The 14,795-nt window shown below is 42.4% G+C and overlaps 3 protein-coding genes across 5 annotated transcripts in view; 2 read left to right on the plus strand and 1 right to left on the minus strand.

Moving 5' to 3' along the window:
• The window catches only part of xpot (exportin, tRNA (nuclear export receptor for tRNAs)), a 15,194-nt gene extending 11,648 nt beyond the window's left edge, over positions 1-3,546 (plus strand). For 2 of the 3 annotated variants that reach the window (XM_020613484.1, XM_020613485.1), the window contains exons 18-25: positions 31-316; positions 695-884; positions 1,421-1,537; positions 1,645-1,760; positions 1,851-1,898; positions 2,009-2,080; positions 2,430-2,486; positions 2,579-3,546. In XM_020613484.1, the coding sequence (XP_020469140.1) occupies positions 31-316; positions 695-884; positions 1,421-1,537; positions 1,645-1,760; positions 1,851-1,898; positions 2,009-2,080; positions 2,430-2,486; positions 2,579-2,605 (913 nt within the window). In that variant the 3' untranslated portion in view covers positions 2,606-3,546. Of the gene's footprint in view, positions 1-30; positions 317-694; positions 885-1,038; positions 1,196-1,420; positions 1,538-1,644; positions 1,761-1,850; positions 1,899-2,008; positions 2,081-2,429; positions 2,487-2,578 lie in introns of those variants that run through there. The other variant, XR_002275971.1, reaches the window with a different exon arrangement.
• A 1,775-nt stretch (positions 3,547-5,321) lies between these two features.
• Positions 5,322-12,173, minus strand: rtcb (RNA 2',3'-cyclic phosphate and 5'-OH ligase). Its single transcript, XM_020613394.1, has 12 exons — positions 11,918-12,173; positions 10,776-10,854; positions 10,613-10,680; positions 9,860-9,959; positions 9,317-9,473; positions 9,074-9,230; positions 8,386-8,545; positions 7,862-8,037; positions 7,603-7,791; positions 7,401-7,511; positions 7,119-7,238; positions 5,322-5,623 (listed from the first exon to the last, which is right to left on the minus strand). Exons 1-12 carry the CDS (start codon positions 12,008-12,010, stop codon positions 5,516-5,518), a joined length of 1,518 nt encoding a protein of 505 aa, XP_020469050.1. The 5' UTR covers positions 12,011-12,173; the 3' UTR covers positions 5,322-5,515.
• Positions 12,174-13,860: 1,687 nt separating this feature from the next.
• The window catches only part of fbxo7 (F-box protein 7), a 9,892-nt gene continuing 8,957 nt past the window's right edge, over positions 13,861-14,795 (plus strand). Inside the window, exons 1-3 of the mRNA XM_020613441.1 lie at positions 13,861-13,885; positions 14,264-14,386; positions 14,624-14,794. Of these exons, the coding sequence (XP_020469097.1) occupies positions 13,866-13,885; positions 14,264-14,386; positions 14,624-14,794 (314 nt within the window). The 5' untranslated portion in view covers positions 13,861-13,865. The remainder of the gene's footprint in view (positions 13,886-14,263; positions 14,387-14,623; position 14,795) is intronic.

The following is a 14,795-nucleotide window of genomic DNA, read 5'->3' on the forward strand; positions in this document are numbered from 1 at the left end:
ACCCCCCCCCGCCCCCGCTTCTTTTGGCAGTCGGACCAGCAAGGCGTTCAGCAACAAGCAGACGGTGAAGCAGTGTGGCTGTACAGAGGTCTACAGGGACTGTCTGCAGACCTTCCTGCCTGCACTGAGCTGCCCCATCCAGCGGGGGGTGCTGCGCAGCTCGGTTCGCTCCTTCCTACATCGAATGATCATCTGCCTGGAGGAGGAGGTGCTGCCCTTCGTCCCCGCCGCCTCCGAGCACATGCTGAAGGACTGTGAGGCCAAAGATCTACAGGAGTTCATCCCACTCATCAGCCAGATCACGGCCAAGTTCAAGGTTTGCTGGAAAGTCTGGTCATTGTTTACTACATATTTCAGGAAGTACAAATACTGTCTGACCAGCTTGACCAGTCCAGAGAATGCAGCGCTGTTTGTCCTCAACCTCAGCACCACAGTTGCAGTACGTTGTGTGACAGAGCACGGCCTCGCCGTCTTCTGTCGGTTAATAATTTTTAATTCATTCAGTTATTAACAGCAAACGTTCAGTAACTGACAAATCGTTGTCATCCCTCATCTTAGACAGCTGTAGCACAATCTTCGTTTCAGACCGAGATTAAAGCTAAAAGCAGACACACATGGGTATAAACCCGTAACCAACTGTATGATGATTGTAGTTCCCATGGTGACTGAGCTTTTTCTCCCGTTGCCATGGCAGCGGCAGGTGTCTCCCTTCCTGCAGCAGGTTTTCATGCCGCTGGTGCTCGCCATCTTCGAGGTGTTGGCGCGGCCGGCGGAGGACAACGACCAGACAGCAGCTCTGGAAAAACAGATGCTGAGAAGGAGCTACTTCAGCTTCATCCAGACCATCACAGGAAGTGGCATGAACGAGGTGATGGCCAACCAGGGTGAGTTAAACAGCGACAGTGAAGGTTTGTTTGTGGTACTAATGTGGGATTTACAGCTTGGCACGTGTACAACCAAACAATCCCTCAGGAACCTTAATGTTACCTGCCTAATTTCAGTTGTATGATAGGATGTTTGTGTGTATAACTCCTGTAGACCAGGTGGAAGGTGTCGGTGCTGCTAGGACAGAGCCAGGCTAGCCAGTTCCCCCTCTTTATGCTAAGATGAGCTAACCAGCTCTGGCTGTAGCATCATAATGAGTGCAATTGATCAGAGCATCTGTCGGCAAGAAAATAAAACATATTTTCCAAAGGTATTGCTTTAATGGACTTCATGAAATTCATTCATTTTACTGTATGTTACAATCATGCGGAGCTTTAAATGCACCCTTGACCTCCAAACCTGAGAATAACCCTGGATGTTCAAACCGTTTGTTGTTGAGGTGATGGAAGTAAAGGCCAATAATCAGAGCTGCAGACAGACTTTCCTGCCAAAGCACAGTGGAAGCTGTTTAATCTTGTGAATGTTGTGTTTGCAGAAGCAGAAAACATAGAGCGGGTTGTGTTCACAATCATCCAGGGAGCTGTGGATTTCCCCGACCCCATCGCTCAAAAGACCTGCTTCATCATCCTCTCCAAACTGGTCGAGCTCTGGGGTGAGAAAATCTAGAAATGCATCAAGCTGTGGTTTAGTTTTCCACCTCCTCCTAAATTTCATGGCTTTGTTTTTTGTGTTTGTCTTCTGGTGTTTTCTGTTCTGCAGGAGGCAAAGACGGCATGGTGGGCTTCCCCGACTTCATCTACAAGAACATCGTCCCTGCATGTTTCCTGGCTCCTCTCAAACCCACCTTTGACCTCTCAGATGCTCAGACAGTACTGGTGAGCCTCTGTACAAGAGTCCAGCCTAAAAACATCCAATTTACATAGTTTTCCCCTTAAACTTCAGTACCACTGGTCTTTGTGTTGCAGACACTCTCTGAGTGTGCTCTCACACTGAAGATGATTCATCTCAAACGGGTAAAAGCAGTTTGTCTGGATTCACATAAAGAATCCTCGTATTTTAAACCAGGGAGGAATTCCTTCTGACTGTGGTTAGACATAAATAATTGTATTGTCTCTTCTTGTAGGGGCCGGAGTTTATTCAGTTCTTACAGCAGGAGTATCTGCCTTCACTTCAGGTGTCTCCAGAAATCTCACAGGTAAGATGCTGGGAAACATCCGAAGAAAGACTCGGTTGCAGAGATTGATTTATTTATTTTTATTAAGAGTGATTCATGTTTTTGTTTTTACGCCAGTTCTAATTTTAATTCCAGCCCTTGTTGCCTCATGTTGGTGGTGCAGGTGTTGGTCCTGTCATTTTAAACCTCACCTGCAGTGAAGTGTTGTGCAGCGCTCCTGTCATTTGCTGATGATGCCTTTAATGGCTGTTGGTTATTCGTAACCTATTATAGACCAAGCAATTAATAAGAAACCACAGTGGGTTGCAGCCCAGTTTGTGTTGTCTGTGTGTACAGTAACAGTCTGTGATGTTGTCTCTCCGGCGCTCAGGAGCTGTGTCAGGTGCTTCAGCAGCCGGACGTCAAAGTCCTGAAAAACTACATTAAGGTGTGTGTGTGTTCATTACAATGTGTGATGCTGGCTGCTGTCAGTGACTCGACTTCTAACTCACCTGATGATTCTGCCTCCTCTCTGTGCAGGCATTCTTTCAGAGAGCAAAGCTGTAGAAAATACAACTGGAAGTTCACTTGGACTGAAAGGACTCTTCACAGAAGGTGGCCGCCACTTAACAAGAAAACGTAACTTAGGAGCAGCGTTTGCACTTAAAGAGTATATAACAAAACCCAGTCTAAGTCGGGGAGAGGGTTGGCGGACAGTTAAATCCCTCCAGACGAAACGAGACGAGCTGTCCACGTGGACTCGAGGCACGGAGGAGCTCGCTTCCTGATCAGAACTGTGGAGAAATTTGTTAAAACTTTGAGTCGCATGAAAAGGGCTTAAACACAGACCTGGAGGAGAAGACACTACCTGTGTGGAAAACGTATTATCGTAGGATTTGTGAAGTTAAAGCTTTATTATAGTTGAACCGTAACATTAGAAACCACATTTTAAAACGTCCTTCGCTGCCTTAGAATGGACACAAAATAAGGGCTGACACAGTATTTTTATTTAAACATGGCGCCGATTTTCTGATTGAACGCATTGAGGAGAACGGATGGTTGATTTAAGTTGTCTCAGCCACTTGGTTTATTTGTTACCTGACCTGATGAAGATGGGCTGTTCGCAGCCACACTGGGTTTATGGTAAAACTGAAGAGTAATAGTCCATGGAATATTGTAGTTTCTTGCAAGTATGACTGACACTGTTTTAATTTCAGATGGAAATGAACATAAACTGGAGGAACAAACTGTAAATAACAGAGTATGATGTTAAAAATGTAAATAAAGTTCCTAGGTTCAGGTTTTTTCTTTTTAAATCTTCATTCCCATCTGGAAACTAAACATGGAAATCTGTTTCTGCTTAAAAAAAAAAGAAGTTAGGAATGATGACAATAAAAATACTTAAACAGAGACTAAAGCTTAAACGTATAATGGAACTTATAATTTGACTTGATCCCATTTTGACTTGTAAATGTTGACTTAGTGTTAGCTTTGGAGTTATATTTTGACTTTTTTATTTAGAGTTATATTTTGACTTTTATTTTTATAATTCTAATTTGCTCAAATTTTGACCTCATAACCTGACTTGAAAAGTGATTGGACCTTTTCATATTTTAATTTAGTAAAATGGTCTCAAAATGTTGAATTAGTAAAACTAAATCTTCTAATTGTACCAAAAGTCAAATGTCTGACCTAATTGTACACTTTAATTTACTGTCACCTTGATTTAATGTACTAACATAACTTGACTGAATCAAGATTTTGATTTAAGTTAAATCAATGAATTCATTATTTAGTTCTTGTAATTGTGACTAAAGACAATCTTGAATTAGAAGTATGTTTATTTGTTTCATTCCAAACTTTTTTTGGCGTTAACGAGCTTCCATAAAAACACACCTTCATAGGAAGCACTCCTGTACATCTTGTGTAAAAACATGAATTTGCCCATGTACAGAAGCAGCTCGATGATTTTTATACTGAAGCATTTGTGACGGTTCAGGATGATCGACTCATTAATGACGCAATGCTTTCCTGTGAGCAATACTGTGAAGGAGCTGTTCAACAGTTAAAACCAGGTGACGGGAGACAAAATAACTGTAAACACTGTCTGATCTTTTTGCTGATGTGAAAAATGCAAAACCCTGAACTGAAGAGATATTTTTCTTGTCAGGCTTTGGATATCATGACTCCGGAGCTCCTGTTTCACCTCAGTCACCCTACTGTTTCCTCTGTCAGCGTCACAGGGTCAGGTTTAGTGCTTTCCTTGTAATTTCATTAATTTGTTTTCACTTGTTCTTTAGCTGCAGATGTGGTAGATTTTCTGTGAATGTTTGCCTTTGGAAGAGCAGAGAAAGTGCCTGTTGCTTTCAGTTACATGTGGTCACACAGGCAAACAGCATTAATAAAACCTGCATAAGTATACCTCCAGTGGTGGTTTACATTTTTCTTATAGGCAACTGTGAAAAGAAGATGATGTGTTTGTGACCAAAAAACTGAAATCTTCAAACATAACTCAATATAAATATTTTAAAGAGGTTCAGTAGATTCCTACAACAGTTTGTCTGATGAACTGTGTGCCACCTCTATGAAGGATCTCTGTAAAATATATTGTAAAACCACTGTAACACAGATGGAAAGTGTCTCCAGAGCAGTGTCAGGTCTCCTCTATCAGAGGAGGAAACGTCCTGCTTCCGAACCAGATCCCCTCACTGTGTCCGACCCTCTGTGTCCGACTCACTGTGTCGTCCTCATGAAGCCACTCAGTGACCTAGAGCTGCAGCCATGAGTCAGTTCACTGGTAGAAAATGAACCTCAGCTATTTAAGAATAAATAAATCAAATCAAATAAATCAAATTTAGAAGCAACATTCACCGACATGTTCTGGTTCCACCTTCTTTAATGTGAGGAGCTGATGCTTTTCTTTGTCAGACATGAGAATCAGCTGAGTCTCTGTGAGTCTGCTGGTTGGACACAAGACATTTGGAGACGCCACCTTTGGCTCTGGAGAGTCACAGTGGGACTTTTACTCAGTGTCTGACATTCTGGGAACAATCAGATCATCAGGACAATGATCAGCTGATTGATTAGTGACCCTGCTGGTTGGGTTTCCACTCAGTCTCCTTTCAACTGTCTTCATCAGAGAAGTTACAACTATTCAAAAATACATCAAGGACAACTTTTAGTTTGGAGTTCACAGTGAATTCATGTACAGGAAAATCAAACAATTTTCAAAAATATTTCTGTTGCACTTATGGACACGTCACAGAAATGCTGTTGAAGCATATTAGGTTAAATTCATTTCTGAAATGATCTTTATTTGGCAAAAACTAAACATTTTAAAGGTCAGAAATCAGATTTTCAGTTTCCTGTTTCCTCTGCAGTTTCTCAACATAAATTCACTTCAAAAGGAAAAAGAACTTAGATTCCTGCATCATGAGTCCACAACCTTGATTTGCACTAAATTGTCTAACTGCAGCATCAGCCTTTGATCACAGCGATGGGTCGTAGTTTGATCGCCTTCTGGCTGATCCCGGCGTCGTGACACGTGTTGACCACATCTGTCACGTTCTTGTATGATTCAGGAGCCTGGGAATGAAGCATAGAGCTTTATAATATATAATAGAGCTTCAGAAAATAAAAACTAAAGTTCAATGAAATGAACAAAAATATATAAACAACTTGAAAGCACTTTTTAAATTAATAACCAACAAAAACTTAAATACAGTGGGGGAAAAAATTATTTGAACCCCAGCTGATTTTGTAAGTTTGCCCACTAACAAAGAAATGATCAGTCTACAATTTCAATAGTAGGTTTATGTGAACAGTGAGAGACACAACAATAACAAAAAAAATCCAGAAAAATGCATTACAAATGTCCCCTTGGCAGAAAAACACCCCCAAAGCATAATGTTTCCACCTTCATATTAGACGATGGGGACGGTGTTTTTGGAGTCATAGGCAGCATTCCTCCTCCTCCAAACACGGCGAGTTGAGTTGATGCCAAAGAGCTCGATTTTGGTCTCATCTGACCACAACACTTTCACCCAGTCTTCCTCTGAATCAGTCAGATGTTCAGTGGCAAACTTCAAATGGGCCTGTAGATGTGCTTTCTTGAGCAGGGGGACCTTGCGGGCACAGCAGGATTCCATTCCTTCACGGCGTAGTGTGTTACCAACTGTTTTTTTGGTGACTATGGTCCCAGCTGCCTTGAGATCATTGACAAGTTCCTCCCAAGTAGTTCTGGGCTGATTCCTCACCGTTCTCATTATCATTGAAACTCCACGAGGTGAGATCTTGCATGGAGCTCCAGACCGAGGGAGATTGGCAGTTAATTTATGTTTCTTCCATTTGCGAATAATCGCACCAACTGTTGTCACCTTCTCACCCAGCTGCTTGGCGATGGTCTTGTAGCCCATTCCAGCCTTGTGTAGGTCCACAATCTTGTCCCTGACATCCTTGGAAAGCTCTTTGGTCTTGGCCATGGTGAAGAGTTTGGAATCTGGATTGATTGATTGCTTCTGTGGACAGGTCTCTTTTATACAGGTAACGAGCTGAGAGGGCTCCCAATGTCAGCTCGTTACCTGTATAAAATACACCTGGGAGCCAGAGAGCTTGCTGACTGATGGGGGATCAAATACTTATTTCATTCATGAAAATGCAAATTAATGTATAACTTTTTTTGTAATGCATTTTTCTGGGGTTTTTTTTTGTTATTGTTGTGTCTCTCACTGTTCACATAAACCTACCATTGACATTATAGACTGATCATTTCTTTGTTAGTGGGCAAAATTACAAAATCAGCTGGGGTTCAAATAATTTTTTCCCTGACTGTATGTATTTGTGTAGTGAATAAAAGTACAAAAGAAAAGTCCATACTATTTTACAAATAACACAAATACAATAACCCTAACCTTCTGAAATATGCAAGAATGAAACTTGATCACTAACATAAGATGTTGTGTAAAGTGAACTTTGGTAAAACAAACTGATCCTCACATAATAAATTCAGTATCTCTATTAACTTTTAGTCACACTTGGAGCTAACTGAAAGTTAAATGCCGGTGTTCGGGAGTTTGCTCACCTCCTCCATGACCAGTTTGGGTGAAGCCACTCGGATGGCGATGCCCATGTCAGCCAGTTTGTCCAAGACGTCCTGGAAGTCCAGATTCCTGCGGGACTTTGCTCGAGACAGAGCGCGACCCTGAAACAACAGACAAGTCTGAAAGTGTGCCGTTTACATGCGGAGCAGTCGGCCTCTCGCCCAGCCTCAGTCTGAGGCCCACCACAACCAGACGACGTTGTCTCGCTCTCTCGGTCCGTGCACTATTAGAAAATGTTGCTAACTGAAGGACGGGACTCTTACTGCTCCATGACAGGTGGTGCCGAACGTTTCTGTCATTCCTTGTTCGGTCCCTGTGAGGACGTAACTGCAGGTGCCCATCGTCCCTCCGATCAACACCGGCTGACCCGTGAGCTGATCAAACACAGAAGTGGTAGGTTGAGATCTCCAACAGCACCCTACACCCCCTACACCCAGCCCGAAGGATTTGCTGGACTGTGTGTACCTGGTAGTCTACAGGGATGAGGGGGTGGTGCGGGGGGAAGGCTCGGGTGGATCCTTTGCGGTGGACCAGCAGAGTCTTCTGTTTCCCATCCACCATGTGCTCTTCCACTTTAGCAATGTTGTGCGAAACGTCGTAGATGACGTGCATGTCCAGGTCATCCGGCGTGGTGCCAAACACTTTAGAAAAGGCCTGAAAAATACAGTAATGTGAGAAAGCCGGGCCCCAGCGAACAGCCCTGCCTGCTCAGCTGTGTACACACCTGTCTGGTGAGGAAGGTCATCGATGAACGGTTGACCCAGGCGTAGTTTCCTGCAGCAGCCATGCCCTTCAGGTAGTCCTGGCCTTCCTCTGAGGTGATACGAGCACAGGCCAGCTGTCGGTCATTCACCGTGATCTTATCCCGCTTCATCGCCTTCTCCATGGCAACCAGAGCATCTGTCAACAACACCAACATGTTTACAGATGTTGCACACATCATCTCTGTCTCTGGACCACACAAATGTTTTGAAAGAAACTTTAAAAACTGTGGTGGCCTGTGACAAACAATTACTGGGGTCATTCTTCATGTGTTCTGCTTTCCTGGCAGCGTTGAACTGTGTGAAGCTGACAACAGGACACTCACAGGTTTGTTCTGACATCATGCAGATGGAGTAAGGGAGGTTTCCAACTGAACCTGGACTCCAGGTGTTCTGACAAATCCAGACTGTGTGAAAACCTTTGTGTGTTTGTTCCTCGGTCGAGACACAAAGCCCTGCTCTGACAGCTGTGTTAGACTGCGCCCACCTGTGGCCACCTGGTGTCCCAGGCCTCTGCTGCCGCTGTGGATCATCACGCACACCTGGCCTTTGTGGTCGATACCCATCTTCTTGGCGGCGTAGTCATTGTAGATCTCATCCACCACCTGGATCTCAGCGTAGTGGTTTCCTGCTCCCAGAGTCCCCAGCTTCAACGCACAAAAACACCTTCACTTTATCAGGTACACTCGTACAACTGACTGCAATCCAACACAACAGCCCTGCGGTAACATCTGTCTGTAGGAAGCTCAGTTTTTACCGAGGGTGGTGTTGTACTGGACTGCAGCATAGTCCCAGGTGTCTACTTATTTGTCCTCCCCCTTGACATATACTGTATGAGGAGTTCAGAATATTAGGAATGATATTAGATTCGAAAAGCCTTTTATTTTTTGAGGAAACTGAACTCAAAGCTTTTTCAGGCCTGCAGCAACCCTGAACTGAACTGTTGATGGTTCTGAAGGAGGCCCGATGGAAGTAACAAGAGTAAGAGTCAGCTGTGGCTCTAACATGCAGGCATCAGCTGCAGCACCGGGGCAGGTGAGCACTTGTGTCCTCAGAGCAGAAAGCGAGCAGAATATTTTTGTGCTCTATTTATTCAAACTGTTTGTCATATTGAATCTTTGCAGTGACTGCCCTGTGTAATGTGGTGTCTGTAAGGTGACTCCAGATGAAACCACCTGTGGCAGCCCTCTCTTCTTGGCCTTGGAGGAGACTTTGTTGGGGTCGGCCTGCAGCATCCTGCCGTACTCCTCGCAGTGCTCCTTGTCCTCGGCCCAGGCATAGCCCTCCCTCAGAGACCAGTCCACACCCATCTCCAAAGCCTCCTCCAGGTCCCTGAGGACACACAGGTAAGACAGGTGAGACAGGCTGAGACGCTCTGTGCTGTGATCTGGTATCAGCCCGAGTGGGCCCCTCCTTACTTGGCTCCCATGGGGATGACTCCCTTGGACCCGACTCCCACTGGGATGTGGTCGAACAGAGACTGGGCCAGCTGCTCCTTCACTGGCTGAACATCCCGCTCATCCAGGTTTGTCCTCAGCAGACGGACACCACAGTTGATGTCGAATCCCACCCCACCTGCAGGAACAATGACCAGGGAGTGCTGCTTTATCAGAGCAAGCTGGATACAGAATTAGAAAACAAAGCTGCAATTTCACATGTTTGAGTCCTACAAGTATATGAATTAATACCAATTAAAATATTGGACATTTACTGGGTAAAGTCACTTTTGCATTTGGTGGTACTGTTATCTTAGGAGGGCGGGATCTCAAAATTAGACTGGTTTGATTTTCACTCCGTTCTTGAATTAGTACATAGAAAAGATTTTCACATCTTGCTCTAGTGAAATACACTGGACCCATGTGACAGCCTTCTGTCTGCATGACACAGACCTCAGACAGCCATATTAAAACAACCCTTCAGGGATGTTCCATCTCTACAATTGTCTGAAGAGTGGGATGCACCTGGAGACACCACAGCTTCAGGGTCGTTCATGTCGAAGGCTGCCATGTTTCCGATAGCAAATCCATATCCAGAGTGGACGTCTGGGAGCCCGATGGACCTCTGGGATGGATTAAACAGACGGTGTGAACACAAACATGCTGACGATCCAGAGGTTTAACACACACAAAAAGGTTTTGACATGTTAGATGTCTTAAACTTTAGGGATCTGATCAGCCCCAGATCCATCCTGCAACCTGACACTGAGCCCAGACCTTCACCAGAGTAATAAAGAACTCTGCTCAGAGACCAGAGACCAGAAGGACCAGGATTCCTGCAGCAGATGGTCTGGCCCCCTCAGAGCCTTGACCTCAGCGTCATGGAGTCAGTGTGAAATCACATGCAGAGACACTGAGACAGCCTGCGTCCACACAGGCACTGTGGCAGCGTCTCCAAGACACTGGAACAAGCTTCCTACCCAGTACCTCGAAACACTGTGTGCAGGTGGACTGGGTGGGCACAGCAAATACTGGTCTGGTTTAGGTTTCTCTCTTTACTGCACTTTGGATGAAGTTCACTGAGGAATAAAAACTATTCATGCTGTTATTTTTTGCCCACAGACCAAAGTCCAGCTGGGACCTTGTGGCTCCTTTCTTGTGTTCTTTCACTCTAATGTGGACTGAACGATAAACACAAAATGCAACAAGCAATCTTCCAGCTTTTAACACTTTTCTCTTTTGAATCTTTTGTAAAGATCAAGTAATCCCGGTACTCACGTGTATAATTCCAGGCAGTGCTGCCACATTGCCAATTTGTTTCATGGCTGGAAGGAAACCACCCACGCCTGGGGAAAACAAAATATACAGTATGAGTAAATCACAGCAGGAGATGTTGTGTACACTGGTGGAGATGATTTCAGGGTTAAACAGCTCCACTGACCTCCTCCTCGGCAGGCGTTACGAAGCTCCTCAAACATCAGTTTCTCCAGAGAGTCATTCACATAGAAAATCCCTTCGACCTGAAGGATGGAGACTGTTATTGTGGCATTTTATCTTAATGAATGTTAATGTGTTCATCTTACATTATCGTCACTGAATTTCTGTTTTAAAATGTTTGTGTTGTATCTTGTTGTATATTTAAAAGAAAAATCAGGTGTTTTTCAGATATCGCCATTAGCATGAAGAGTCATATTCTAAACTTGTGCAGAGTTCAAATCAGCTTCTTCTTTAAGGTGCTTACTAACACTGCAGGATGTACATTTATTAGATTATATCTTTTTCTGTAGGATCCTCCCTTTCATTCAGCTGACATTCCACAGTGAACAGCTGCATCACCATGTCACCAGGTGTAACTTTTGATTTATTTTGTAGATCATCTATTAATGATCTATAAAATGTCAGAAAACATCACATTTCCATCCCAGTTTTTTCAAGTCCAATGTGACACTTCCAACTGTCTAATTTTGCTCTTCTTGTGTGGAACTCCCATAGAAAAACTTCAGTTTAAGGACTCTTACATAACTGCAAGGTGTGAACTTTGAGATTACCACCCTCTCATGAAACTATGTAGGTATCTATTGATATTTTTATCTTAGCCCACATTCTATTAATCCTTCTGAAAATGCGAGTTTATGTACTTTAAAAAACTAATAAGACGTTTTGCTCTTCCAAATATTAATAGCGGCTTTGGCAATGTTCTAAACTTGGGCTGAATTCAATCTGAAAATTAGGGTCTTGTATTTCAAGACGCCTACTTACCAATACTGCAGGACGTGAAATAACACATGTCAGATTATACATTAATAGTAGGATCCTCCCTTTAACTCGGTTTACATTTTACGGCTAATGGTTGCATCACTGAGCTACGTTAGCAGGTGCAACTAAAATCTGAGGCAGATTTCATGTTTAATTTTATTGATTGTTATAACTACATTAAAATGATTATTGTCGTATTTTCAGTTGTGTTTTCCTGTATGGTGACAGTCTATGAAACTATCTGACGTGCTCACCGACTGTATTAGTTAATTACAGTAGCTCTTTAAGCTAACCAGCTAACCACGTCCACAACCAACAGATTCTCACCTTCATGTTGGGAACAAACCCCTTTTTAATCCTCCAGCAGTTACTGTTGATTTTTTCCAGGTACTGCAGCTCATCGTTGTAATTTCGGCTCATTTTCTGGATCCAGAAATGTTATAACTCACAGAAATTAACGCTGCGATTCAACGGCTGTTTGGTGCCAAATGCCAGCAGCAAGGAAGAGACGGAAGCCCGCAAGTATTTAGGCAGAAAACGCGATTGTTAATAGCATGACGCATGAAGATGATCCAAAACGCAAACAAAATGTCGTTGTTAGACTAAAACTCAAAAGAAGACTAAATATACGTTAATAAAATATGCGTTATATTTAGTCTTTTTGGTGGTTCTAATAAAAGTCAGACTTTAACACTCTACAGCTCGCTTGTGGTGGCTGTAGTCAAATAACTTTTGTCGGAAGTTGATTGGTCACCAAAAAACATAACAAAAAAATAAAAGATCATATACATACACACCGATCAAGCATAACATTATGACCACCTGTACATCTGTATGCACTTCAATGCAACACGTCTGCCTTCACATTTGTGTTTATGAAGCTCAAAATGTTTCAGTTTTTGGTGAGAGTGTCATAAATGTACAAATTCATTTCTATGTTCATTATTGAGGTCATAGTTAAAGGTGGTGTTGTAATGGACTACATTACATTCAGAGGTGTTTCTATATTTTTGTCCTGCCCATTGACATACATGAGAGGGTCAGAATATTAGGAACACCTCTGAATATAACATAGTAGCAAAAGAAACATTACAAATAAAGAAAATGTCTTCAAATATCAAAAAATACAATTTGTAAAAAATATGTAGTGTAATACCCTAAACTATTATAAATAACTGTAATGTATTTTTTGCGCAAAAGCTGATAAATTACTAAGTAAAGGCAATATAGTTTCAATATATTGTTATAGTGTATATGATCAACAATAAAATAAATAATAATAAAACATCAAATATAATATAGTTCATACTGTATATAAATGACAATGTGGGTTTGTAAAAAGCAAAGGAATATGATCAAGCATAACTTTAAAAATAACAAACAGGATGGACAAATATATTAAAATGTGATACATTGTGTGTTATAATATTTTACAGTAAAATAGCATTCTGCATTTCTGTGGTATGATAGCCTATAACCACAAAACAGCGCCTTACTGTTTAATGCTTCACATTACATTACACTGTAACAATTCCTTACTATTGGGTGATTAGGCAGCCAAGATTTTAAAACATCTTTTAAAAATGTATAAAGAAACCTGAGCTATGTCAAATAAATGGATGATGAAAAATGTAGAAACAAATGTAGACAAAAATCTTCCTGGCTTAAGGTGATGTTTGGTAACTCTGCCACTGAAAGGTTTTCTTTCTTCTTTAAGCAGACAAATTGTAAATAAATAAATAAATTGGGGTGTTTATTTTGAAAGTCTTGGCCGGAAGCGACATGTTGAGCCGTGTGGTCGCTCCTGGTTTGTGTTTACAGTGCGATTTATCAGAGAATTGTCATGAAAACTGTTGAATGCCATCGAGTTAATTCATCATGTAAGTTGTTTTGTGTTTCGTTTGGAGGCTCTGAACAATTTCATCACCAGAAACGCTGCTTAAACAAATTAACGATCTTACAATATCTAAAGTTAGCAGGCTCCACTGCTGCGCAGCAAATGAAAAACGTTAGTTAGCTAACGTTAACGTTTCTGGTTAGAAATGAAAACGAAACAGTTCATTTCTTCCAAAACAAAGTTTCACTTATGCTAACGTTGGACTTCTTTCATCTCTTCTTGTCGTATGTGCGTTTTTTAGTTAGCTAAGGTGTCGGTGGTGTCTTTCAAATTCTGAAGTTTAAATGAACAAATTAACCCTGTCCGACTCCGAGGTTTTTGTTTATAGTTCTTTTAGCAGGTCAACCTTGTACATAATAATAGTACAAATGTTCAAAGATGCTCTGCTTTAGGAAAAGGTATGTCCCCACCCAATCTGTGTCTAATCTGGACTCACCCGAACAGAATTCGTACCAGTTTGTTAATAAAATCATATCAAGGTTTGTTTTTATGTGTGCTCCAGGCCTCAAGAGAATCAGGCCAAAAGTATGTTTACACCTAATTTGGTGTTTCTCATGGTTGTGTCTAGGCCCCTCGGTTCCAATGAAGGCAATCTTGATGCTACAACATGATGATATTTTGGACATTTGTGTGCTTTCAACTTTGCAGCAGCAGCAGCAGCTTGAACATGGCAGTGCCACTGCACACAAACCAGATGAATTTGATCTGTTTGATGTTTAGGTACACGGTGAATCACTAGGCTTTCTATGACAGCTGTGATCATGTTTCATCCACAGCATGAAGCTACGCATTCGGATCAACCGACAGACCAGCCTGGTGGAGCTACTGGGAGAAGAGCCCAATTTAAAAGAACTCAGAGATCTCATCAAGGAGACTATCTTGTCTTCTCATGCACTCAGGTCAGACACTGGACCCAGATCCTTCATGCATAGTTCTGTGCATATGTGCGTTTTTTTTTTCTTTCTGGTGGTTGTGGGACTGTATCTGTAAGGAACCTTGGTACGCCTGCTGGCAGTGAATTACAGGATAAACTGCAAGGTGTCACTTGGTTGAGAATGATAACATTTAAAGTTATGTTAGATTACAGGAATCATTCAATTTCCCTGATGTGAAACGAACGTGTGCTTGTCTCTCAGTGCAGACACAGAGTTTAGTTTGTCTCTGAACGGCTCCGAGCTTCTGTCAGACACTGATCAGACTCTGTCGTCCTGCGGCATTGTCTCCGGGGACCTGATCTGTGTCGTCCTGCCTCAGTCCGCCACCGCCACAAACTCCTCCAGCAGCTCCACCAAAACGACGGACCAGAGG

Source organism: Monopterus albus, unplaced genomic scaffold, assembly GCF_001952655.1.
Source record: "Monopterus albus unplaced genomic scaffold, M_albus_1.0 scaffold134.1, whole genome shotgun sequence".
In the NCBI taxonomy this organism is placed as follows: Eukaryota; Metazoa; Chordata; class Actinopteri; order Synbranchiformes; family Synbranchidae; genus Monopterus; species Monopterus albus.

Bases quoted from the DNA above. Each gene is read 5' to 3' on its own strand.
- rtcb (XM_020613394.1), bottom strand. From the start codon at position 12,010: ATGAGCCGAAATTACAACGATGAGCTGCAGTACCTGGAAAAAATCAAC. The intron at 7,239-7,400 runs GTAAGAGTCCCG...CTGTTGTTTCAG, and splicing joins GCACCACCTGTCATGGAGCA to GGTCGCGCTCTGTCTCGAGC. The intron at 5,624-7,118 runs GTGAGCAAACTC...CTTCATTCCCAG, and splicing joins CCAAACTGGTCATGGAGGAG to GCTCCTGAATCATACAAGAA.